Source organism: Colius striatus, chromosome 2 (genome assembly GCF_028858725.1).
Source record: "Colius striatus isolate bColStr4 chromosome 2, bColStr4.1.hap1, whole genome shotgun sequence".
Taxonomy (NCBI): domain Eukaryota; kingdom Metazoa; phylum Chordata; class Aves; order Coliiformes; family Coliidae; genus Colius; species Colius striatus.
Window position 1 is genome coordinate 95,651,221 of NC_084760.1, and position 26,033 is coordinate 95,677,253.

Below are 26,033 nucleotides of genomic sequence, written 5' to 3' on the forward strand. Positions count from 1 at the left end.
ATAAGCATGTAACACAAACATTTGGATCAATAAGATAAGAGCTATGAATGTTTTTTACAGGTGCCAAATCAATGCAGAATTCGTAGGTTCATCAGTCATTCGTGATGCTTGCAGCACAGCTCCATCATACCTTTTTCTTATCTAAATTTTTGGTTTCTTCTCTTTTTTTTAATTCTATTTAAGGTTTCAAGTGAAAAAGTATTTACATATTTTCTATAATGTGTTTTCCCATCAAAATTTTGGTATATTCACTAATACTTCTGTCTTGGGACTGAAGAACTCCCTGCCCACTGCAGAGATTACTGGAGGTAATTACAAATGGAGGATGACAAATAATAGAAAAAATCATGTCATTATTTCAAATTGTACAGGGAAAAAAAAAAAATATATCAACTCTCCATCAGCAGCTCTAATTCTGAAATCAGTACTAAAATAAGGAAATCTTCTGTTTTTCCAACTACTGGCTCCACTCCAGTTGGAAACTCTAATCGACTAGCATTTCTCCTTTCACCTCCACCAAATTTTCCTCAGTTCAGAGTACAAATAAGAACAACGGTTCTCCATCAAGACATTTGACTATATTTCTAGTCCCATGCCTGTATTTCACCTACATTTCTAAAATAAACAGCTATTATGTTCCAGATGAGAATATATAATCTCCACTGATGACAATCCAGAAAGTCTCAAGCTTACAACTCAGTCACAGCAGCCATCATTATCTATGCTAACAAAAACCTGGGGAAAAACACCAAAACAAAACTCAATGCAATCAATACCTGTACAAATTTAAAGGAACATCTCAAACATTCAATTAGGACAATAAAAAATAACCGTCATTTATAATAAGAAAGAGATTAATAGAAAATGGGTTTAGAAGGACACTCCCTAGTTAAGACTGTGACTGGTCTGAATACAATCGTAAAAGTTCAATTACACAATCAATACAATTCCTCCAGTAACTCCATGCTGCAGAAGCCTCCACAATGCCAGTACTTTCCCCACATGAGCTCAAGAATGTAACAGAAGGAATGCACAGCAAAAGCGTGGAGAATTCCTTTGAAAATTAGTGTCATTCACACTGTAATTTATACCACAGGACTCAAGTAAAGTTACATACCCTCACTAAAGCAAGGAGGTGAGTAAACACATATGAGGAACACATCAAAAGTGAAGGACCTTGAAGAAGAACCAAGAACTGGCAAGAGAAACTGACAAGACAACTTTCCACAATGCTTCAGATACCAAATCAGGAAATTAAACTGGAAGTAGAATGATGTGGGTTGACATTCAGCTGGTTCTGGCTATTTCAAGGATATAAATCTGAGGTTAAATGACTCTTAAACAGTTGCTGAATAGTCAAGAACGATGCAGTAGTGGTGAGAATAAAACAGAGGGATACAGAGGGTTTGAAAGACAAAATCTACACTGCAGAGAAGGTGAGAAGCCAGAAAGAGCAGACTTCAACAGAAGCACTGAAAATGGACCAAAGCCTTGTGCCAGCTGCTCAGTTTTAATTCACAATGCAAAAGAGACATGGGCTGAAAAACCCAAGAAAATAAACAGAAACCACATCAATAGGAGTTGGCAAGCGTTGGGTGTTGATTTTCTAAGGAAAAGTGACAGTAAATCTCCTGGAACTAAAGAGTGTGTCAGAAAACAAAAAGGGGTAGAAGCAGAGAAAGTGAAAAATCATGTAGAGAATAAACAAGTAGGATATGTGTGCCTATATATGTCTGTGTACATATACATAAAATGTGCGTACACAAAAAATATATGTATCTATACACACATAAATAATATATATACAGATGTATTGCATGGGTTTTTTATACAAGGTACATATACTGTATATGTGTGTGAAATGTGCATGTATCTATGTAGGTATATGTGTACCTTTTAGTTATAAACATGTGCAAACACTCTCACTTTCTCCACAATGACGTGCTATAATGACATCCCCAAGCTGCCTCTAAAAAATATACTGGAACAATACATCAATATTAGAAACTGTAAATAAGCCTAGTCAGAGTGCTGCACCATTGCAGCATCGCTGCTTCTAACAATAAGTAGCCTGGATACAGCTACACCACAGAATGAAAAACAAATCAACCCAAAAAAACCCAAGCCAACATGCCTGCAGTAAAGCAGGAAGGCCAAAAGACCAAATCCTACATATCAGATTAAAATCATGCTTCCAAATTTGAAGTTCAGAACAAGTCTGTAGTTGTATTTCACTACCATTTCTTACCTGGAGAACAGGCAGGAAAAATAAGTTCAGGGGCGGTGTGTGAGTGAAATCAAAATGTCATCATTCCCCAACCTCTTACTTACACAAAAAAATTATTACCTGATAAATCCTGGGATTTTCCAGATACTCTAGCACGTTTAGCTCGGTGACCAAAGTTTTCAGTAGCTGAAGTAGAGGCACCCTTTAATGAAATAAATAAGAATTAGCTCAGTCATTTAGCTAAGTTACTAAAAGTACCAACTAGTTTTCTATTCTTGAGACAGTAGAGATTTACTTGACACTTAAAAACATAATAACCCAAAAGTTACCTCCATACTGCTCTTTGTAGGGCAAGCTGTTCTTTTAGGTAGAAGAGTTTTTCTGCGTAGTTGGTATGGACTATTTTGTGCACCAGGACCTGATTCTTCTGCAACCATATCTGCAGGTACATCATCATCTGTCAACAAAAAAGGAAATTTGCTAATTAGAGTTGTAATTTTGTTTTAGACCAGAAAAATATTACAGAAATTTTCAGATAAATACATTCAAGTCAGGAGGATGGGGAAGAAGTGCTGGAGCACAGAGAACTTTTAGCAAAAATTAATATATACAGCATGTATCAAATTACATGAGAAAGTACACATGAATTAGCCTACATTCTCCATATGTACACAGCAGCTATAACAAATGTTACTTTAAAAAAATCAAAGCACAAACAAAAAAAAAACCCAACAACAAGAGAAACCTATGCTTTTGCAAGTATATAGTTCATAGTGCTAATTCTATCACTTCATTACCTCAGCATAACAAGAAACTCTGGATTTTCAATTATTAACCAGATGTTATCAAGTATTCCTGTAGTAAACATAGCATTTAGTACAAAATACAAAAGGCAGAATTTTCAAAAACACTTCAGGAATAGCCCGGGCCATACACAAATCCTGTAAAATTGAGGTAGATTTAAATACAAGTTGTTTGTCTAAATTATACTTAGAAAAGTAAAGAGTGTCTTCTCTCCCTGCTCTTAACAACAACAACGCAACACGCAGACAGTGAGATGCATGGAACTTTGAAAGGTTTTTTTGATTCACTAGTTTCAATTTTCCATGTTTATTTATTTTTGGAATGTAATTGAAACAAGCAAGGAATAATTATTTACCACTGCACACTCTATAGCTAGCATCACAGAAAGGCATCAGTACTTTAAAAAGGCTAGAACTAAAAAAACCCAACCAAAACAAAACACCAAGAAAATACAGCCCAGATCCACTTCAGTAAATGGTACACTTTCTGCAGTTGCTTAACCATGAGAAAAGATTTTTTAATTTCCTTTTTGTTTTAACTGCTTTTTCATTTTTAAGCAGGATAACACATGATGTAAACACAACAGTCAGAAAAGGCAATACTGTAGATTAAGCAGTTTTCCTGAATATATTAGGATGACAAGAGGCTGATGTCAAACAAAAAACATGCAACCACCACCATAACATTCCTCCTACTTTTCAGATATTAAACTCAAAGAAAAGCAATTTTAAAAAATTCTAACAATTCTTTTACATTTCAAGATCTAAATCCCGTCATTTTCCTAAGGTTTGGGGTTTTTTGAGGTTGTTTGTTTGTCGGGCACTTTTTTTTTTACATAAACTACAAAACATTGCATTTACATAGGATTATGCATACCATCATAGCCCAAGCTGCAACATCAGTGACAGTTAACTAACAAAATTCTTTTAAAAAAAAGCTGTTTCAGTGTCCTCCTGCTCTCTTCTTGGCCCAATTTTCCCTCTATCTTAGCAAACATTTATAAATGCCAAACCTTGCCACGTATCATAAATAGCCAAGACATCTACATACAGGACAGAAGCTGGCAAAAAGATGAAGTTAGCTGGTGGTATGCATGTAACTTCACACAGTCAGCTCAGCACAATCCAGGAGAGTATCATCAGCTCATCAATCCACCCAAAAAATAACCCTGAGAGAAGCACCTCTATAGTTAGCCTTCCTCCAGCACAGCAGTTGGTCCAGCTCAGCACAGCCACAAGGAGGGGACTAAGACCACACAATTGGGAAGAACCACTTCTTTTGCAGCAATAGCACAGGTTTTTAAGGAAAGAAGTGAACTATTAAACTTCTACCAAAAAAACACCACTTTTTTAAAAAGAGCAACCTCCATAACTTCAACCAGAAGCTAGCTCACTCCTCCCCTCTACCCATCTGCTACTTACATGGCACACCTCACTAGCCTCTGAGCACTTCTCTGCCTATGAAAGCCAAGTGTTTATGCATTATGCAAAAGACCTAAAGGACACTAACAGATGAACTGCTATGCTTCTTCCTGGGAAGCAGTGTTTGGCCCAGTGTTGGCATTGCATGCCTGGGGGAGGCTACTGACTCCAGAGTAGATTCACTTCCCGCTCACAATTCAGTTGCCTAATTTTACCTGTTTCTTTTAATCTCCAATTGAAAATATTCTAACTTGTCATGGTTTGACATGACAGCCTTTTCTGGTAAGGGGGAAGGGGCTATAAAGATGGCTCTTGTAAGAAGTTGCTTGAAACTCTCCCCAACTCTGAGCCAGATCCACTTCTGAGGCTGAGCCAATTAGATGCCTCCATGATCGCTTTTTAACAAGAAATCGGAAGAGAAGGCTTCTTCCTATTTCTTTCTTCTTCTGTCCCTTCCTCTTTTCTGGCTGGTGCAAGGAGTGGGAAGAGAAACAACCACGCAGACTCCAAGGTCAGTGAGGAAAGAGAGGAGGAGGTGTGCTGAAGCAGAGACTCCTCTGCATTCTACAGAGAGGACTGGTGAAGCCGAGACTTGTTTGCATTTCGTTAAAGACCCCGCATCAAGGGCAGAGATTCATTTTGCTAAATAAGATCCCATGCTAGGGTCACCAAGCGAGAGACTGTCGTGGTGCTTCTGTGCTAGCTGGGCCAAAGCATGACACAATTTAACAAGGTATCAGCGGGCAGAAGAGAGAAGCTGCTACAGCAGAGTCCTCAGCTTTCCCTTGCGGGCCAGAGCAGGAAAGCAGCTGTGGATCTGAAAAAGGCCCCACTAGGAAGAATTCAGGGAGCCACCACCAGCCGCAAGGCGCTTTCACAACAAAATGCCCAAATGTACTCAAACACTGCAGCGGGTTGCACCCCTTAATTCTATTTAAGGTCTGATACAGTAACTATGATTTCTGTTGCTAATATTCCCTGAAGCATACTCAGGGATTTTGAGTGTCTTAAGCCTTTTCCCCTACTTTGCATTGAAGACACAAAATGACTGTTTGAACAACTGGGGTTTTCCCCCCTGTTTCTGGATGGTCAGTAGAAGAGTTCAAAATTGTCACATGAAACACATCGACAGCATAATATGCAAAGAAAACGGAGGGGGGGGAAACAAAAATAAAAGTAATTAAGAAAAAAAAATCAAAGCTCAGCATTTTGATCCCTCAGATAGCAATGAAAAGAGCAGAGACGAGCCCCAATCAGACCCTTAGAAGTAAACCTGAGGAGGCCACTAAGGATAAAACATTTTATTACTGGAAAGAGAAGGAAGAAGCCTGTGGGGGAAAATAGAGGTAAAGGTCAGTTTGGCTGAAATGATGAAGGACTGGATAAGCAGAAAAAGAGTGTGTTCATTTTCCTGCAGTGGGTTTGGGAGGATGGCAGGAGTCCTGTTCGAAGATCACTCTTCTAGCACAGGTAACATTAATGGATATATACACATTCACTGAGATTCACAGCAGGTTATCAGAAGAATTGAACTTCTTCCTTTTTTCCACTGGAACAGTAAGGAAGATAAGAGAAGCACACCCAGGTAATGTATGAACACACACAACACATGGGAAGCAAGAAGGATACCCAGGACACACACGTGCCAAAGTGCCCATCACTGCTGAGCAATGCTAGTCTGGAGGCACCAGTCCATGCGGCACTGCACATGGAACATATCATGACAGTAGCTCACACTTTGTGACAGTGGCTCACTGAGACGAGAGTGCTTCAAGGAATCAAGAGTCTCAGGACTAGCCTTGCCATGAACCTGCTAATTGTGCATAGGTAATTGCTGGCTATAGAAGGATAATGAGAGTTGGATGACTTCTGTCCACCAGCAGCTTATCACACTTCTGGGGCCTGACCAGCTTCTGCATAGATTTCTAACATTTCAGGAACAATACCAACTGATAATATTCTTCCAAACGCAGCCTGTGTACTTACTGTCAAGTGAAACACTATCAGGAGACCTGAAAGTCTTTAGTAATCGGTTACAGAAGTAGACTTGGTTCTTGGTTTTAGCCTTCCAAATGCTCCTTTGTCAGCTCTGATCAGACTAAACCAGCTACAGTGCTAGCTACCAGAAAAATGCTGCTCACAAACTAGTACTTCCTGAAGACTACACATTAACATTCCCTGAGCAAGTAACATGATAACGCTCATAATACAAACTGAGAACTCCAAGAGCTGTATTTTCAAAATCATCCACTAAAAACAAACCAAATCACCACTCACATGACAGACCTATCTGCTGTAAAGCAGAAAAATCAACCTCAGTGCCTCAAAAATACTTCTTAAAAACTATTTTAAAGTGAAACAGTATCAGCTTCTGCATCTAATAACATAAACAAAAAGGGATTATAATCACATTTGTTGATGGTAGAAGTATAAAAGTCAATAAACAAATTTGGGCAAGTGTGTATGTAATATTAATATCCTCATGCAAATACCTGATGAAATGCTTGCCAGATGCTGTCAGTTTTAAGCAAGTCAATACATTTGCAGCTTTAAGATATTAAATTAATATCATCTGCACTCAAATAAACATTTACCTGAATATTTTACACCAATTATATTGTATAGTAAGATTAAATAATTTCAAACAAAAGCATGTTTATTGAACTTAGTGACACTAACAGGTCAAAATCTAAATTTAAATTATGAGTATTTTATCTAATAGCTCAAAACAGCTTATGAAACCTGAACCATAACACTACAAGCTGAAACATCCACAAAAGACCATCAAGCACAAATACTTCCAGTAGGGAAAGAAAAACAAAATTAATCTGGTGCTCTGTCAACTACTATAATCAATCAAAACCACCTTGCACTTCCCGAAACACTACAGAATTATACACTTTTAAAAGTATACAATTTTTGTTTAAGAAAGTAAGGCTATAAAAGATACATATACACGTAGTATTTAAAAGTTCTAAAATACACTCTTACCAGAAATAAAAAAAATGGTGCTAGGGGGTTCAAAGAAGGAAAGCTCACACACTAATCTGTACAGTTTAATCACTTATTTTTAACACTGAAATTTCTCTTTTTGGGGCCGTTTTTCCAAATCTTCCCGAAATACAATGGAGAGAAGAGAACAAAAGATTTGTAGTCAAGACAGACAAAATGCTGGGGGTGGCAGGTATTCCCAGACACAGCACTGTATTTTTTCCTGCAGACTGGGGGAAGAAAACAGCAAGAAACTAGATTTAAAACAGAAAAATCCACATCAAATTGGAAGTAGGTCCTACAACACCACCTCTGAAAAATAATCTATATTAAACCTAGTTGAATGAAGTGATGATTCATCTTACCTATCAAACAAATTTCAATAGCAACAAGAATTCATCATATAGTGTCCTAAGTAGAACTGGTGCCATTTCAGAATGAAATAACATATGAAAACAAAAAATTCCAATACTATTCATTTTCACAAATAGAGGAAAATCTAAGAAATGCAACTAAAATGTGACTTTATACAGTTCAGCTGTTTTAGGTAGAGCAACTCTTGCCATATAGCTGGTAAAATGTGGCTAAAGCATACTGATAACCTGTGAGATGACAGCTCCAGCCACTTCACTGCTGGATTAACTTAAAATTGCAATGGAGATGAAAAGACAACACACATTTAGGACAGTAGAAAAGGAAGGTACTCAAAAAAAGAGATAGCAACAAAGGCAAAAAAACTTACAAAACAGAAATACAAGAAAGATATTCTGTATTTGCACATACAGTCAACTGCAAAAATACTAACATCTCCAGAACAAATTGTAAATCCCAACAGAGAGCACAACCACAGCATTTCTTTAAGCAGCAAAACTCTAGGAGTGAGTTGTTAAATAAATGAACATATCAGTAAGTGTGACTGGCAGTCATCCTATGTTCCTGCAAATACTCCCAACAAGTGGCTGACACTTAAACGCAAATTCAGTAACAAAACCTGAAAGATACCGAGGACAGAACTGGCACATTCTACTCCTTATCTCTGAGCAGAAGTTCCTCACATCTGCAGAGGCTTTCTCATTGATTCAGGCAGCATTTAAAGGTTAAATCATAGATGGCAGGTTTCTTTTGAAATGGAGACTATCCTCTTTTGAGAGCTACTTATGTATCTATCTCTCCCAAGAGAAAGAAGTACCACCACAACAAAACAAACCCCAAAGACATAAACATACAATTCAAAACCTGAGAAAGATGACATGAAAAGTTCACTGAGCCCAGGTCCAACGTGTCCTGAAGGCAAGACCATTTTGGTAGTCTTTTGCTGTCAAGTTCCACTTCTCTGAAGCGGATCTCAAAAAAACTCAAAAGCCAAAGGAAGGCACCAAAAGAAACAGGAGACATGTATACAGCAACTCCCTTCATTTTACATTAAAAATCCTTGATATTAAAATAAGGAGCAGCTGCAAACTCATCTACTACTAACACAAATAAATAACTACTACCATAATAAATATTGTAATATATTTTAATTATCATTATCAAAAGAAACTCTGCAGTATTTTCCAAGCAATAAGATATTGTAGTTTTATAAGGTTCTGATGGCACAAGTCAACTAGAAGGATTAATCTCTGACAGGAGTCAATGTTATTTGAAACTGGAAGAGACAGAACAAGAAGATTTAAAGACACATCTCCACTCAGAGGAGCAGACTTTCAGTTTGGAAAGGGTAGAGACCTAACATTAAAAATGTACGCTTTCCTAAAGACTACAGAAAGATCAGACTTACTGAATGCCATATGGAGTAAAGAGAGTCTGCCTTCTGGGAAGCAACAACTAAGACAACAGTAACTATTATTGACTACAACAATATTTTAAATATACATACAATTTCTTACTTAATTACCTAACAACATGCAATGTTATTATAATTTTTAACAGTTTTTAATAAACAAGAAGTATGTGGAATACCTAAAATTGTTACTGTACGGACATTCTCTCTTAAATTGCAAGGGGGGAATAAAAAAAAGGTTTAAACTAGAAGTCTTGGTACTTGTGTAAGAACAAAAACCCAAGACACATCCTGTACCACCCCCCACCTCCAGAATCACACAGCACCTTTTTTGATTTTACATTTTAAGCTTTTAAAAACAGATATCCAAATGAGACAGCATATTATTCTTTGGAAGTGGGTTGTGCAGTCACGATGGCCTAAAAAATAAGAATAGATCAGACAGCCAACTCTATTAGTATTTGCTCAATAGCTCATGCTAGTTTTACAACACATTTATTTTTTTTTTCTACAAGGAGAAAAGTAACTACTTCTTTTATCTACACAGAGAGTTTCTTAAGGCTCAAATTATTTTTTCAGTTATTCAGAGGACCTATGGAAATTAACTTTTATCTAAGAATCCGATCTTTTCTCCTCAGCACATTGTGAAGTCCACTGCAGCAATCCTTACATAGGTCACTCAAATCAGACAGGAGAGACAAACACTCCCTCAGAGGTCTGCTAGGTCAACTAGCGCCGTCAAAATGCTGCATACTAAAAATACAGCTTATATACACAACATAAAAACTTAAATTCTTAGAGCTGGCACAAAGTAGACAAAGTGAAACGAGACAACTGGGAAAGATAAACTGACTGCAAGCCCAAAATTTGTCCCCAGCTTTATTTCTGTAAAAATTATCAACTGTCACAACCAGCTACTCTCATCTCTTAACCTCATTCACTAGGGACTTTGTAGTCTAAAACCATCTAGCACAAAAAATGTGCGTGAACACTAGTTAAAAACCCCTCTAGGTACTATGACGAATATTTTCCTTTTCAGAAGCCAGGAGCAGAAAGCGATAAAGTAGGATTTGATTAAAAATTCTAGTTTCTCTCCACAGCCACTCCCCCAAAAGAGCTATTTAACACTAGGTTAAAGACTGAATTTCTAAAAGAAAATTATCTTAACACACACACATTTTAATTAGACCTACAGAATTATTGTGCAAATACCTGTATACTTCAGCTACGTGCTTGATAGAAAAAGATTTTTTGTTCTTTAAGAATAAGTAGCTCTAATAATCAGCACTGGCATGTTTCAAACAATAGTATCGACAAACTAGAACAAGAAAATAGATTTTACCTCTGGTATTTTTAAAAATTATACTGTTTTCCCAAACTGATGATATCTGTATTACAGCATGGTCTATAATATTTACCAAACTAATAAACAAATCTCCAGGTGGCTGCTTTGCAAGTATTTTAAGGGAATTTCCCTTCCTGCTTAATAGGCAGCTTGACTCTTCTGACAAGCTTTCATTGAGAAAGGACAAGGATCCCTTTTTGGGTGCATTCCTTATTAATAAAGCAATACTTTCAAAGCCATGGCCGTGCTGGATGGTTCCTTGAACCTAGTGAAAATAAAGGTTCAGGAATATACAGTGTTTAAGAGCCTTTACTCATAACATTTCTGAGTGATAGTAAAGAAAATAGACTTTATTACTACAAGTTGTTTCTTTTTTTCTGTCTGTTTTGACTACTGACTCAATTTTCCAGCTAGGAACAATTTAATTGCGATTTCTACCTGGTCCCATCACTTTGTCAGAGCAAGTCAAGTTACAACTCTTAAAGGTCATCTCCTTCTCCAGCTGAAAACCAGCAACTTTCATCTCATTAGAAAAGCCTGGCCAATAACAACAATATAACCACACTGAAAGAGGTTCAAGTATTTTCATTTTATTCAGTGTCACAGTTGACCTAAAGCATGTTTCTGAATAACCATCATACTTTAACTTCAAGTAGTATTTTAAGATTACTCCATACAGGTAAGAATGCAACCCCATGACTTTACCCTCAGAGCTACTGTGATGGAAAATAACACCAAACAAAAAAAAACAAGAACCACAAACCCTTTCTTCCTCTTCCTTCCTACAAACATCCCACTTTTGGTATCTCAGACAGGGAGAAATTACAGATTTTCCGACAGTAACACCAAAGCAACCAGAACACTGTGCACTTTACCTTGGTGGCACAGAGGAATGATCCCACTATGCAGCCACCGTAATTAAACAAAGAGAAAACGCAAATCCAACCAACAGAGAACTTGCTTCCCTGAACTACGCTGGCAGTAAAATGGCTGCACATTGACAGGATGAAAACCAGCCTCCAAAACTTTTGTACTGGAAAGACACAGACTCTGACTGTGGTCAGCGGGGACAATTAAATAAATTAGTTTCATGGAACAGGCATTAAGGCAAACCAGTACCAGTATTTCCATCTTGTCTGAGAGCCTGGCTCAGGCTAGACAACATTTTTCTTAGAACACTAACAAGCACATGTCATAACTAGCACATGTAAAATTAATATGAGTTATTTGTGAGGATAGATTCTTTCCAATAAGTAGAGAGTAGCTGAGCTATGAAGCAAAAAGCTCACATTCTGTAATAAGAGTAAGTCTGGATATTCTTGATACACGTAAACTCCAAAAAACGAATTATAAGTTTGTAAATTCCTGGTTTTATTAACTTCCAGTGGCAATTATTTCCAGCCTAATCTCATGCTGCATGAGTAACTGCCTTTAGCACTGCTGGAACTAAAGAACAGGCATGACACTATTAATTTCTCATTTGAGTTTCTGGTATCTTTAAAGAAGGACAGGGGGAATCCACAGTTACAGGAATGAGTAAATTCAGTGAGAATGCAGGGCTTTCACTTAATGCATCTACAATTTACGCTTCTAATTTTTTATGGCCCATAACTGATTCATTTGCAGAAATTTTCTGTGATGCATGGCAAGCTAAGAGAAACATGGCTCCTCTTGATAGGGCAGGAAAGTTTATGAGCAGTGAAACAATCCACATAGCTACAAGTTTCATTATGACTAAATCCTATTGCAACTATTCAAGCTTAATTCAAGTAAAGTAATCTCAGGGCACAATAATTTCACCAAATTTTCAGGAAATGAAATCCTCCCACAGATTCCTCTGCCATACGACACATCTGCAGAGCACTGTTGTAACACAGTCATTGAAAAAAAATTAAATCTATCTCCTGCTACTAAGAGTAGTAGCAGATTTGGACATACTTGCCATGCAAAGCCATCTGCCTTATATGGACTCTATATCAGAACTGACTGACATCTATCAATACATTGGCCCAGCTGGAACCTAATTATGTCAAGAAGCAGTTTCGATATACTAAACTAGGAATTTCCCAAGGTTCTTCAGAATTAAAAGAGTTTCTGAAACGTCTGTCATGACAAGGAAAGGTAGCCATAGATCTGTTGCCATGGACCTGTCTTGCAGTAGCAAAGGCAAAAAAAAAAGGCCAGACAGTTCTTTGTGTGCTGGGGAGGAAGGTGAGGGGGCACAACAAGTATTAGTTCCTCCAAGAAAGAAGCAAGAGAAAGAAAAAGTACACTAACAGTACTTTAAATCTTACTGGTTTTGGTTGTCACTCTTCCCTTTCTGTATCCTGCTATTATGTTACATTAGAGGAAGAAAAGAATAATAATCAAGAACCAGGAACCACCAACTTAAGCTCTTTGTACGACTTAAAGTACGAAAACAGAGAGTCAACATGAAAATCTTGGTTCAATTCTTGACTTTCTATAGGTCCCAGGTAACGTTTTGATAACCTTCAGAGACTATACAAGTCAACAGACTATGAAGCATCATTTTCTGGAGAAATACCTATTGGTATAGATGCGCAAATACATACTGTACCAAGAAGTCATGTTCAGCTGCAGTAGTTATTTACACCAACCATCAGTCTTGGAACAAACAGCAGAACACCAAACAGTTCACAGGTAAAAGCTTGACCTTGTAACTTCGGCAGATAGCTGGGAGGAAAAAACACCTTGAACTAATAATACAACTTTGGATATCCAAGAGTACGTCACTAGAAAAAGATAACTGTGTGAGCTGCAAAAGGTGGAACACAAATTCCGTTACCTCCGGTGGCCATTTCCTCTGTTACAATGACATTAAATACTTTCTCCTCCCACCCAAGTACTACAATCAACATTTACACATTTCAAATATTACAGCCGAAATGAACACCACCCCAACTTCCCCCCATAAAATCTGAACCTCATAGAAAACCCCACTCCAAAGCCCCTCATGAAATGTCATATGAACAACATGACTAGCAACGGTACATTCAAAAATAAAATACACTACAGACTGGGAAGGAAAAAAAGAAATATTTTATTTTACTCACCAAAAAGAAAGACATCAACCCAGCACCCGATTACAGTATATAGTTATTTTAAATCTGACTATCAGCAAGGCTATTCAGTGGTAATTATGCCACAAACACATACACACAAAAGAAAGTGAACATTTATTATCCTTGGATTAGTTGAACATATGTTGTATCTAACGTACTTTGTAATAATGCCGAATTTTACAAGACTAACTGTGGCAAGGTTTGCATACACTAAGTCTAATTTTTCTGATCATTAATGGCTAAAAATTTTTCTAAATGACTGTTCCTATTATTCTGTTACTTCAATTACAAACTCCAAGGTGCCTGACAAGAACAGGAAAGCATGGCTCTGTTTAGCTTCAGGGAAATGGCTATGAGAAAACAGCGTGGGGAAAAACAAGCAATGTTTGGGCATGGGAAGAAAATGTACATTACTCATTAGTTACTTACCAGCATATCTGTTATTCAGATGGGTTAAAGAAATTGTCATCAAACTATAAAACACCAGTGTAGCAGGCCACTTCCAATTCAAATCTAAGTTTGAGGTACATAAAAAGACTCAGTCAATGGCTATCAACACCAAACACTACGCACAAAGGCCCAACAACCTACCTAAACCCAAGCTCCTTTGAGAAAGAGAGGAAACCCTGTACAGAGAACTATTCAAATCCACTCCAGGAGATATGACTAAATGGATTTTCTACCAGGTTTTAAGATATTAATACATTACATAAATACAAATTGGAAGAATTTGTCTGTCTGTTTTCCATTGCTAATGTGTTGCAAAATAAACACCAGGAGAGCTGGAAACAAGGTTTTGTATTATATGTTCAGGGAAATCGCAGCAGAGGGAGGACACTCTGTTCTTCTTCCTTGGCTTGTGGAGTAAGGAACTTCCAAGAACCCCAATCCAGCAGTTATTGCTCTTGGACATTTGCAGGAGGGGAAAAAAATTACATCCTCATTTTTTTATTAGAAAATAAAATGGCATAATTTTGGATATACTAATCCTAGTGTCTATCTTCATTGTTTGTCTTCTCCTTCTAAAAAGAGGGGTTTTTAAGCCATGTTTAAAGACACATACTTTCTTTAAACCTAAACCCTCTGTTTAAATTCTATACACATTAGTTATCCAACTCATTCCACAGCACTTCATAATCAAGCACTCTACAACACTCATTTATGTGTAACTTTCCCTTGTTTTCAACTGCAGTGGAAACATGCAGTCAGATGCAGACTTACCATATATTTTTACCACCAAAAGCAGGACTATGCACGAAACGCTGCATCAATGAACTTCTAAGTAGCTACTTAGGAAAAGCTTTAAGCTGTCATTAGTATTTTCTATTAACAGTCATCTCACATTGTGAGCAGGTCTTACATATAAGTATGTATATTCAAGTGTACTTGAACTTCAGGAAAAAAATCCCTATTTTTAATGCATAATGCAACTGATTTTGACAAAGGAACTCAGTTTTCCGTAAAACTTAGACTAAGACATCAGCAGCTGCAATTTCCAAGGTGTAAATGGGGATAGGGTGGGGAAAAAAACAAAAAAAATTCCCCCAAAAATTGTATTTGGCTATTAATTATGTCTTTTGGTAACTAATTATAAATACCTTTTTTCCTGAGAGAATTGTGAAGTAAAATGTAAAGACAGCTTAAACTCAGAGTTTCCAAACTGAGACTCTTTTACAGTGAATGCTCTCGTTTAAAACTGCAGATGATGCCCTGTATCTTAATGAACTACCTTTGACTACTGACAATTTCATTTTGAAAAATAAAGTCTAGCTTCTTTACTCAGCATCTTTCAACTGTTTTCGTCATGGTCTCAATTTGGCTAAAGCTCTGTTATACCAACCAATATGGAAACTCATCTTAAAAAAAAGTCTATTAGATTTATTTTTCCTCCTAATAAAAGAGATGCTTGCTATCAGCATTTCAAGTATTTTTTTAACAACATTAAGAGACAAAATTCAAGTAGGCAATGTAAGTTTGGTTACCCGAGAGTAAGCACAAGTCACAAAATCAAGATGAACTACTAATATTTCATACTGTCTAAAATATCCAAGAAGTGCTGAAAGTTTTAAACAGGGTTGTTCTTCCTCTTTCCATTGCCTTTTATGTCCAGTCTTTGCATATACTTACAGTAGAACCTGAATAAACAGGTCCTCCTTCTCATGCACCTAAATTCCCACTTTGTTTAGTTTTCAGTTATGGATATTCACCAATTTTGAGACCATATAGAATGGTTCTGTCATTTGTTTCAAATTCATTTTGAAGTCCTTACCCACCGTACTTCCTACAAACTCTTTACAGTTTCTCATTCCTCTGTATGGCAAATTTCTATATAAAAAACTGTTTTATAATAATGTGTATTAAGTGTAAAAGCTGTTTGAATATGCTCAACAAAACCCAGAGGTGAAATGGTATGACTGGAGAAAGTCCAACAACACAGCCCTTTCCAGACTCTCAAAACCCTTCACTAAACACAGTAATTCTGAGCTCACAGTATTGTGAGCCATTAAAATACAGACTGAAACAGCCACCAAAAATAATCCTTATGCTTGAAGGCCATAAGGATCTAAAGAAGCTTTAAGAGGAAGAAGTGTTCTTTATCACCATGCCAAAAAAAAAAAAATTATCTATAAAATTGACCATCTTAATACGTAAGTTTTTCTTTCATGTCTGGACAGTTCCATCACTATCTGTGTACATATTTTCTCTCAGGCATATACACAAAGAGGAGTATTTAGAGAGCAAGACACTCGAGAGTCTGTGGACAAACACATGCAAAAAAAAAAAAAAAATCATTACATTCCTTTTTTGATTATTTTACCTGCCTTTCCTGACTTATTTTTCAGATAAAGAATAGGAAAAAAATACGACAAAGTTTCCCATAGCAGCTGCAGCATGGGGTCGTTCCCCTCCATCCTATGACTAGTGCTGATTCCTCTTCTACCTCTGTATTCCCAACAATCTTATGCAGTTTCATCCTGGCCCTCTTAGTATTTCTTAGTGTTGATGAGAAGTTAAACAAATACATATAGAACAGAAACACAGCTGTTTGTATATCCATAGCTGTCGAGGCATTCTTTTGCAGACAATTTTGATTTATATATTAAAAAAAAATACATATCTTAAGAGAAGAGTCGTAAGTGTATAGCCCTGGAACAGTTCCAAAGACACTGAGCCACCAGAAAAGATAAACATCTCTCATTTAGTCAAACTGATTTTACTTAGTACGTCAACAGACGAGATCAGTTGCAATACCTCAGCTGAGGACAGCTGCCACTTGGAAGTATTAATTTTCTTGTGGTTTTTATGTCATCTGACTATATCCTTAAAAGGTTGCAGGAATAAAGAGTATTAACATCAAGGGTGAACACTGTATTACTAATAAGACACATGGCTAAAAAACATTCAAGTAAGTTCTGTATGATAAATAATCTTATAGGTAATTATCTCTTCTGGAGGATAAACAGCTCAAGCATTATTTAAAATAAAAACAAATACTTTGGCCCAAAGCTCTGCAAAAGTTCACTTACAGCTCTACACAAGTAAGGTGAGAATGCACTTAAGCCCTGGAATAACATTACTAAAGAAATATTTCCATCTGAACATAAATAGACTACTCTTTCTTTCTTTCCTTCTTTCCTTCTTTCTTTCTGTGTGAGGGTGACTGAGCACTGCTACAACAGGTTGTCTGGAGAGCTTGTAGAGTCTTCAAACTCTGTGCGCCCTTTCCAAGGCAGCCATTGCTTTGCTAACGTGGCTTATCTGAGCTGAAGTAAAACAAGTAAAAGACCATCAGCTCAAAAGTCTGTTCCAGACATTTTTTGAAGGATTATCTAAGTTAGAGGCCCAGACTTCTCAAATAGCCAGCAAAGAGAGAAGGTATCGTCAGACAACAATTAATTCACTGCTTGACTCCAACATTCTCATCAGCCCAGTAACAGCTCTCCCACTCCTGCCAAACATGCCAGGACTTCTACTTACCCTCTAGATTTCCTCTTATATGGTTTCACTAGTACATTGAAGCTCCAATCAAACTGTTTTCACCCAAGGAATGTTTTGTTATAAAAATCTCAGTAAATTAGCATCAATTTCACTCTGCTGAGAACTCCACACATGCAATAATTCCAGGCATCGTGACATTAGGATAAGAATACAGGCCACAGCATTTTCAACCATACCCATGTATAACTACACAGCCTCACATAGCTTACAGTGCTATATACACGTGGCTATTTTCTACACTGACAAGCATTACTACGTTAAGCAATCAAAGAATCTATATCAAATATATTTTGTCAGCAACAAACTTATTATGAAAGAATGAAAATATTTTAAGTTAAACCAAAACATCCTCAGCACAATAATGTACAGATTTGATTAAAAGTACTAAAATACAACCTGTTAAGGTGTTCTGCTTAGATTTCCATAACATATACATTACCTCATTCCCTCTCAACTGTTAGGCTTTGTCTCATTTCATCATTGTCCTGGCCCAGAGCTTTACAGGGAAAAAAGACCATTACCAAACATACTGACCAGGAGTTAGGTTGTAAAACATCACAGGGTACACACTTGATCAGGCAAGTGAAACATCACCAAGCCTAAAACACACTATGTTTATTTTAGCTAAAGGGCTACTTTACAGTAGTTGCGAACTTTTTACAAAATTTAATGTTGATAAGTAACTGATGAAAACATAACCTTCCATTTATTTAATTATATCTACTAAAAAAATACAGAAGGTGGTCAAAGGCGATCTGCAGAAGTTTTAAACAGGAGAACTAAATCTGCTTCCCTCCTCATTTTTCCAAGTCATACCAAAACCAGCACATCACATTAAAGACTTCAACAAAAGGTAAGAGATACATGAGTTCACCCTGCAAGGCAGGTATGAAGACAGCCCAGCAGAAACAACAAAACTGCTGCTTGACTTTGTGATCTCATTTACACTACTCCAACTTCATTAAAACAAAAATAAAAGCGTTGATTACAAAGGAAAATATTTATCCCTTACCACTCGAGTTAAGAGATACAGTCCAAGATATCCAACAGATATTCCTTAAGAGAGTTAAGACTTCAAAATTAAATGCTAGAGCAGTGATAACCTCCCATCTCTGGGCAGAAGTAAAGCCCTCTTGGGCACAGCAACCTGAGCAGAGGCTTGCAGCCCTATTGGGCACTTAGCCGTGGGCAGTGCACATTTAGCTATCCTGCAGCTTAGAAGGGATGGGCATCCAGCAGAAACAACTGCAGCGTGCTCTGCTCTCTTCCTATACCCATCTCGTGCACTTGCAGTAAATTATATACTTGGCTTACAAGCACCACCTACTTAAGAGTGATCTTCAAAACAATATACCCTCTCCACCTTTCATCTGGGACTAAATAGTTACTACTGCTGTACACCATTTATGTACAAACCTGCAAACATCCTCCTGGTATAAAAAGAGGTAATGATTTTTTTCCATATTATTCTTGTAGGCTCACAGTGTCTAAAAATGTTTTGTTTTTTGTTTTTTTTTTTTTTTTTAAATCAAGAAGTTCTACTGTGCCAATTCATGGTTTCAAGGATCTATGAAACTGTAAATTGAAGTGTGCCAGAACACATACTGGCTGAACACACTGAAAAACTCACCTGCTAAACAATATCACAGCAGCTAGAAATCAGGGTAATAATATATTCAACCTCCTACACCTTCACTCTAAATTACAGCCAATTTTCTAAAAGTGAAGCCACATGCAATCACTCTCTCTTACAAAGTATGTTCTCGAACTAATGAATCTACAGGCTGCACTAAGATGGTTATATAATATCAGCAAATTTAATTTATAAGGCCCTATTTTCTGTCAGTTTTTGTAATCCTGGTCTTACTTTCAGCTTCCTTCATCAAATCATCCCATCACAGTTTCACCTGTTCTGAACTTAGCAATCTGACACACCTGTAAACTACTCAATTGTTCCACTGTTTTTAATTTGCAGTAGCACCTGGAGACACAGCCAACTGACTCACTTCAAATACTTAAAAGCAGGGGAGGGAAAACCCAGACTTAGCCTAAAGAGCTCATGGACGTGGTTACAAGCAGGACTTGAACAAGACAAAATAAGACATAAGATGCAATCATGTTTAGGTTGTTTTCACACTGGCTTATACCTGCACGTTGACTATGCAGTGTTTTGGGGTTACGTGAACAAGGACCTCATCTCTGTATCCCTGTTGGCATTCTTACAGTTATCTCCTCTCTTTGTTGATCATCTGGTATGACAGCCACATAATTTAAGACCTCTGCCCTCAAAGATTTGCTTGAAGTTGATGGAGCCAATGCAGAACTGGCTACTGTCCTCTTGAGATACCCTACCCAATTCGGGAGCACATAAATAATTGTCTTCCAAATGTACATGGGAAGGGTTTAAAAGACATTGCTGCTTATATTTTTTAAGTTACTATTTCTTTCAGACATTGCTGCTATACAGCAAGGGTAGAGTAAGTATTTTCTGTTAACTCCTTTGAATTTAAATTCCACTGAAAACTGCTGGTGATAATAAAAGCATATCTAGACAACTTCCCTTTCCAATGTTTGATCTGAATTACTTTACCTTGTTCTAAGGCTTACAAGATTAATTCAGTACCAGAAGTCCTTAATTTCATCAACCACATTTACCTCACATTTTTCTTTACTGAACTAGCACAATTTATAGTCATGCTCACTACAATGCAACTGAAATTTTGATAGAATGGCCACGTTCTCCAACCATCTCAAAGACAACAAAAGCATCTTGATGCCACACAAGCAAGCATGTGTTTCAGAAACACACCACCCGCAAAAGGTCCTTGGGTAGCAGTTAATCTTGTGAAGAAAATACATGGCCCACAGGTTCTCAGTGCTCTAAGTAAAGGCTGGACAAGTGGGCATTACTCAAAACACTGTGAAATCTAAGGATTCCAACCAGAATAGCCAGAATGCCAGCTACTTTGAATATAGAATACACCTTTAAAAACCCTGTCATTGTACAGCAGCTGGCTGACATTATCTTTTTTTCCCCAAAGTGTCAGAGTACATGTCACCACTAAGGAGTAACAAGTAAGAAGCACAAAGAAATTTTGGTGCATCAGTCAAACCATGATTGAAAAACTATGAAGCCTGACATTGAATCAGGCTGTTATCTTTGAAGTTTAATACTTCACAGCCAGTGAATTATTTCTTGTCAGTGCTGTGTGTATTTCTGATACTTGGCCCAAGATGAGAAATGTGCCAATGCCTGAACTATGATGGAATGAATCTTTATTTCCAGTCAACAGGCACAATGGACACTGGTAACAGACAGGTGCACTGCAATATAGTGATGTTCTGGGAAAATATCATGGCAGTGTCCTGGGTCTGGCTGGGATATGGTTAATTTTCCCAAGATACTGCAAGGGGCAGTGGCTAGGCTACTTGATATCATACTGCCCTCATACTCAGTATATAAAGAGAATGAGCTGGCTCTGGGGCTGTTCCATCAGGACTAAGTGCTGGGTTCCGAGCAGCGAGCAGTTACACTGGGCATCACTCATTTTCTGTATTCCTTTGCTGTTGATATGGCTGTTTGTTTTCTCCTTGTGGTCTTCTATTAAACTGTCCTTATTTCAACCCACAAAGCTTTAACTAATTCTCCTCCCCATCCTGCAAGGTGAGGAGGAGTGACTGACAGCCTGCACAGTTTGGTAAATGTCAGCTGGGTTTCAACCACAACAGGTTTTTTTTTTTTGGCACCCAAAGAGAGGTACAAAGGCTTGAGATAAGGACAGATCTGACTAGAGTGTGCTAAAACACATTTGTTATACAGATTCCTTATAACAGTTAAATGACACAGACTGGTCACAATGCTGACTCATTTGTTTACATGGGGGTGTTATTCAAATTCCTACATGCTCTACGTGTTCCCTGCAGTATGGGAAGAAACTCCTACTACAAAGGGGGAGGAGGAAGAAGTAGATGAAGAAGCAGGGACATTATGAGGAGGAAGACAAGTCAGAAGTCCTGAATGAGACAATTACCCCCTGAATGAGACAATTACCCCCTGAATGAGACAATTACCCCCTGAGCAAGTGGCAAAATATGCAAGAGCTGCAAAACATGCAAAAGGATTTCAGCCGATGGACTTCAGCCATCATCCAGGGGAATACATTGTCACCTGGCTGCTCTGATGCTGGGATAATGGGGCTAGTGGCATAAAAAGCTGCCGTTACATGACTTCAGTTCATCCAGTCTGTTATATTTGAAGTGCAAGCATAGCCAGAAGCAGATTCAGCACTGCTAGATACTTTAAAGTATCCTTCATGAATTGTTCTTAAATCACAAGCATTCAAGTCATTTTTAGCAAGTAAAATACAAGTTGTGCACTCAAAGTATGCCACATGGGTCACAAATATGGTTAAAGGCAGCCTACTAAATAGGTAGATGTTTTCCTCCACTGAACTGTAATATACAATACTTGTAAACTATTAATTATACTCTATCCAGAACAAAGTCCTTAGATTTCTGTTTGTTGTTTGTTTTTTCTACTAGGAAAATTTGGATATTCAAAGTGTTCTAACAAGAATATCAAGAATATTTTACAAGTGCATTGAGCTTTGTCATGTTTCCCCCTGTACTTCGGTTGAGTGCATAGATTATTAGCCATCTTTATATACTCATGCTCAACTCAGCACAAAAAATTCTTAAGATGTATTCTAAAAAATTAGATCAGATTGAATTCTTGAAATGTTTATTCTCCAACTATGGCTAATTTAAAAAACAAGTTGTTCATATTGTATAGCTTGAACAACTAAACATTTAATATTTTTAATGCCAAAGTAATTTGTTCACTCATAGTTTTTATTACTACTTTACACAGAATACAGATTTTAAGAATAATTCTTGAAAATATTAACTTTCAGCATACATCATGTCTCACCATTCTGAAGTTAATCCATAAGTTTTCTACAGCAATCTTTACCCTTTTCCTGCATACATATCAATATTCATCCTATATTCAGATGCTATAAATACACCACCTGGGTTAGCTTTCTGGGGTTGATTTCTGTTGATTTCTGTTCACAACTTCAAAAACCACTATATTGGTAGGAACAAGTATTTCTTCTTGGAACTACTACCTCTATTAAGGAAGGATAGCTAGTATTAATTTACCAAGAACCATAAATCCCTTTCCGGAAGACTTCATTTTTCATAACATGAACAAATTCCACCACCATTTCACCTCTTCTACATTTTATTCATCTTTTCCTTACCTTCTCCTCACATACCCTGCAGAAAACTTTGAGAAGTAACCTACCTTTTGTTTTCGAAATCTGAAATAACTTTCTGTCTGATCTTTAAATAGCGTACCAGTAAATATGAATACAGATAAGATTAGGTAATGCAAAGCTTCTCTGTAAAATTTGAGGTTTCCTTGTTTTGGACTACAAATTTCACTCGTGGAAAAAGCCACAGAAGGCAGCAAGGGAGGATTCCAAATCTGTACACAAAGCGACTAACCACACCAGCAGTGGCTGGTTCCCAAATATTGCAGACAGTCTAAGGCATAAAGCACAAATAAGAGGACAAAACCTTCACAGCACAATTCTCCAGTATATGCTAGGTCTTTAAACACGACTTGTTTTTATAACCATTTAGGCAAAGAAATAAACACCCTCCAGAATACTTTCACTCATTTCTAAGATTTTCTCTCTTCTGTTCCTTCCCATGGAAACTTGATACATTTAGCCTTCACCCACTCGTCAGTAACAGCACTATAAAACACTGCTAAGATCTTCTCTGACTTTTTATCTTTGTCAAATTGTGTTTGCATCTATGTTCCCCACTACGATGCACCCAGTCATTGAGTTCCCCCCACCTTTTGACCACAAAGCAGACTTCTCCAATTGAAGTTGAGATTCCTACATTTGGTCATTCAGTTTTATGGACTAACAGAGGTTGCAGGAAAAAAATACCAGTCCTGAGTCAGGACACATACCTGCACTTGATTCTCCTCTACTCCTACCACCCCCTTAATTGCAAAACTATAAACTTCTCCCTCCTTGCAGTTACTGACTAGTCTCTGTGGACTCTGCTGAGGATAGAAATTTTAAGTCTTTCAGCAGAAAAGTCATCTGCCTTACCTGCACAGAGTATTTAAGTTTTGAGTTTTCAAACATCCTCATCCACCTACTTTTTATCATCTGAGTATTCACATAGGGTACACTAAAAATAACAATAAAGGCAAAAAACCCAAATACAAAATTATGAGGGGGAATACGAAACAGGAGGGACACCAACTATGCAAGCAACCCAACAGTCAAAGGAATCCGTCATTAATGCTGTGACATTTTCTCTCCTGTTAAGGAGCAAGTGAGACCACATATATGAAGTTGGAAATGGCAAAAAAAAGAAACAAGAAACCCCAAAAAACAAAGAGTAACCATTTAGAGTTTAATAGTTGTATTGCACCTCTAGATCTATGGGAATTAAAAATACAGTTCTGTAAGGAAGAAAAAAAACAGTATCACTTTTTGTTCAGTACACTCTCCAACTCTCACTTCCCAGAACAGGTGATGGAATCACTGAAAACAAATGTATAAATTCCTGGTTTTTAGTAAGCTCTCTGTAGTTTCAACTGAAGAAACCGCTACTCATCCCTTCTTCCCATCACCGACCTTCCTACCCACAAAGCAAGCACTCTGCCTGTAGTAGGTAATAGCTATATGTCATACTGACACCTTAATTGAGATATGGGCTACACAGCAGTTCATGCTATCTCACAAGAAAAAGTACATACACAGACATCATGTATGAGAAACAATCCACAAGCAACTCTAGGCCTTGCTTACAGAAAAGAGGCTGACAGCTTCTTTAAGTAATATACACCTATTGCTTTAATTAAACATATAGAGATGCAATTCTCATATATCAAGGCTACCATCTGGTATTAAGTAAAGCATAGAGCAATAATACTTTCTGGATGAAGTGCACTAGTCAAATGCAGTTATCAGAATGAAAAAAAAAAACCAACATTAAACATTTGTAACAACCTAGATTGGGAGAATAAAAGTCATATTTAGAGCTCAGACTAGATTTACTGCCAGGCAGTAAACTGTTGAATACATATAATTAAGTGTACATGAAACAGTATTATGCTAACAAGACTTTAAGAGCAGTAGTTAGGTAGAATAGTAAAACTATCATTGCAGCAAACTCTTCAATATTCCAAGGGTGAGAACCATTTACACTACATGTGGTGCCATCTATTAGTCAGAAAATGTCAGCATTTCTGCAAACATAGTGAAGAGCTGAGAGATAATGTAGCAGGTTTTGAAAAATTTGTTAATCACGTTTCACACTGGAGAACTAGCACTCTTAAACTTAAAAAGTAAAATAAACTAAATATGAGCCCAGTAATGTGCCCTCGTTGCCGAGAAGGCCAATGGCATTCTGGGATGCATCCTCATCTAGAGTACTGTGTCCAGTTCTGGGCTCCTCAGCTCAAGAGGGACAGGGAACTGCTGGAGAGAGTCCAGCACAGGGCCACCAGGATGATCAGGGGTATTGAACATTTTTCATACGAGGAAAGGCTGCGGGAACTGGGGCTGTTTAGTCTGGAGAAGAGGAGATTGAAGGGTGATCTTATTAACACTTATAAATAAGGGTGGGTGTCAGGAGGTTGGGACATCCCACTTATCTATAGTAGATAGTAACAGGACAAGGGGTAATGGGATGAAGCTGGAACACAAATAGTTCCACTTAAATATAAGAAAAAACTATTTCACCGTGAGAGTAATGGAGCAGTGGAACAGGCTGCCCAGAGGGGTAGTAGAGTCTCCTTCCTTGGAGGTCTTCAAGACACGCCTGGACGTGTTCCAATGCGACCTGATCTAGGTGAACCTGCTTCTGCAGGGGGGTTTGGACTAGATGATCTCTAAAGGTCCCTTCCAACGCCTACCATTCTATGATTCTATTAAGTCACATCAAAAAAAAATCAAAAACCAGTTTGGCTACTTCAGCTTAGATGTTTTAGGCAAGAGAAAAAAATGTTTTAAAAAAAAAATCTTCTGTGTTCTTTAGAAAACAAATGGGAAAGAAGTTTTCTTTTTGTTAAAAGTAATGGATTATGGCTGAAGATCTGCAAACCTTCAGCTATGACAGTGTCAAGGATGGAAGAAAACCATACAAAGGGAAAACTAGAACCAATACAGCAACAAAACTGCCAACGACGTAAGTGCCAAAAAAGATCTGTTTGGGGCCCTTAGAGAACAAATACAAAGCTGCAGCCATCTTGAGTAAAGAGTAGTTCAAACTGAATTTTCAACTTCTATAAAGTCAAATGTTACTCTAAAGTAATTCCTCACTGTCAATATAAGAGAGTACTGAA

At 37.4% G+C, this 26,033-nt stretch overlaps 1 protein-coding gene across 2 annotated transcripts in view; it reads right to left on the minus strand.

The window, feature by feature from the left end:
* Window positions 1-26,033, minus strand: part of FBXO11 (F-box protein 11) — an 81,727-nt gene that overhangs the window by 36,266 nt on the left and 19,428 nt on the right. For both annotated transcript variants that reach the window (XM_061991553.1, XM_061991552.1), the window contains exons 2-3: window positions 2,557-2,684; window positions 2,348-2,429 (exon numbers count right to left, since the gene is read on the minus strand). In XM_061991553.1, coding sequence (XP_061847537.1) covers window positions 2,348-2,429; window positions 2,557-2,684 — 210 coding nt within the window. The remainder of the gene's footprint in view (window positions 1-2,347; window positions 2,430-2,556; window positions 2,685-26,033) is intronic.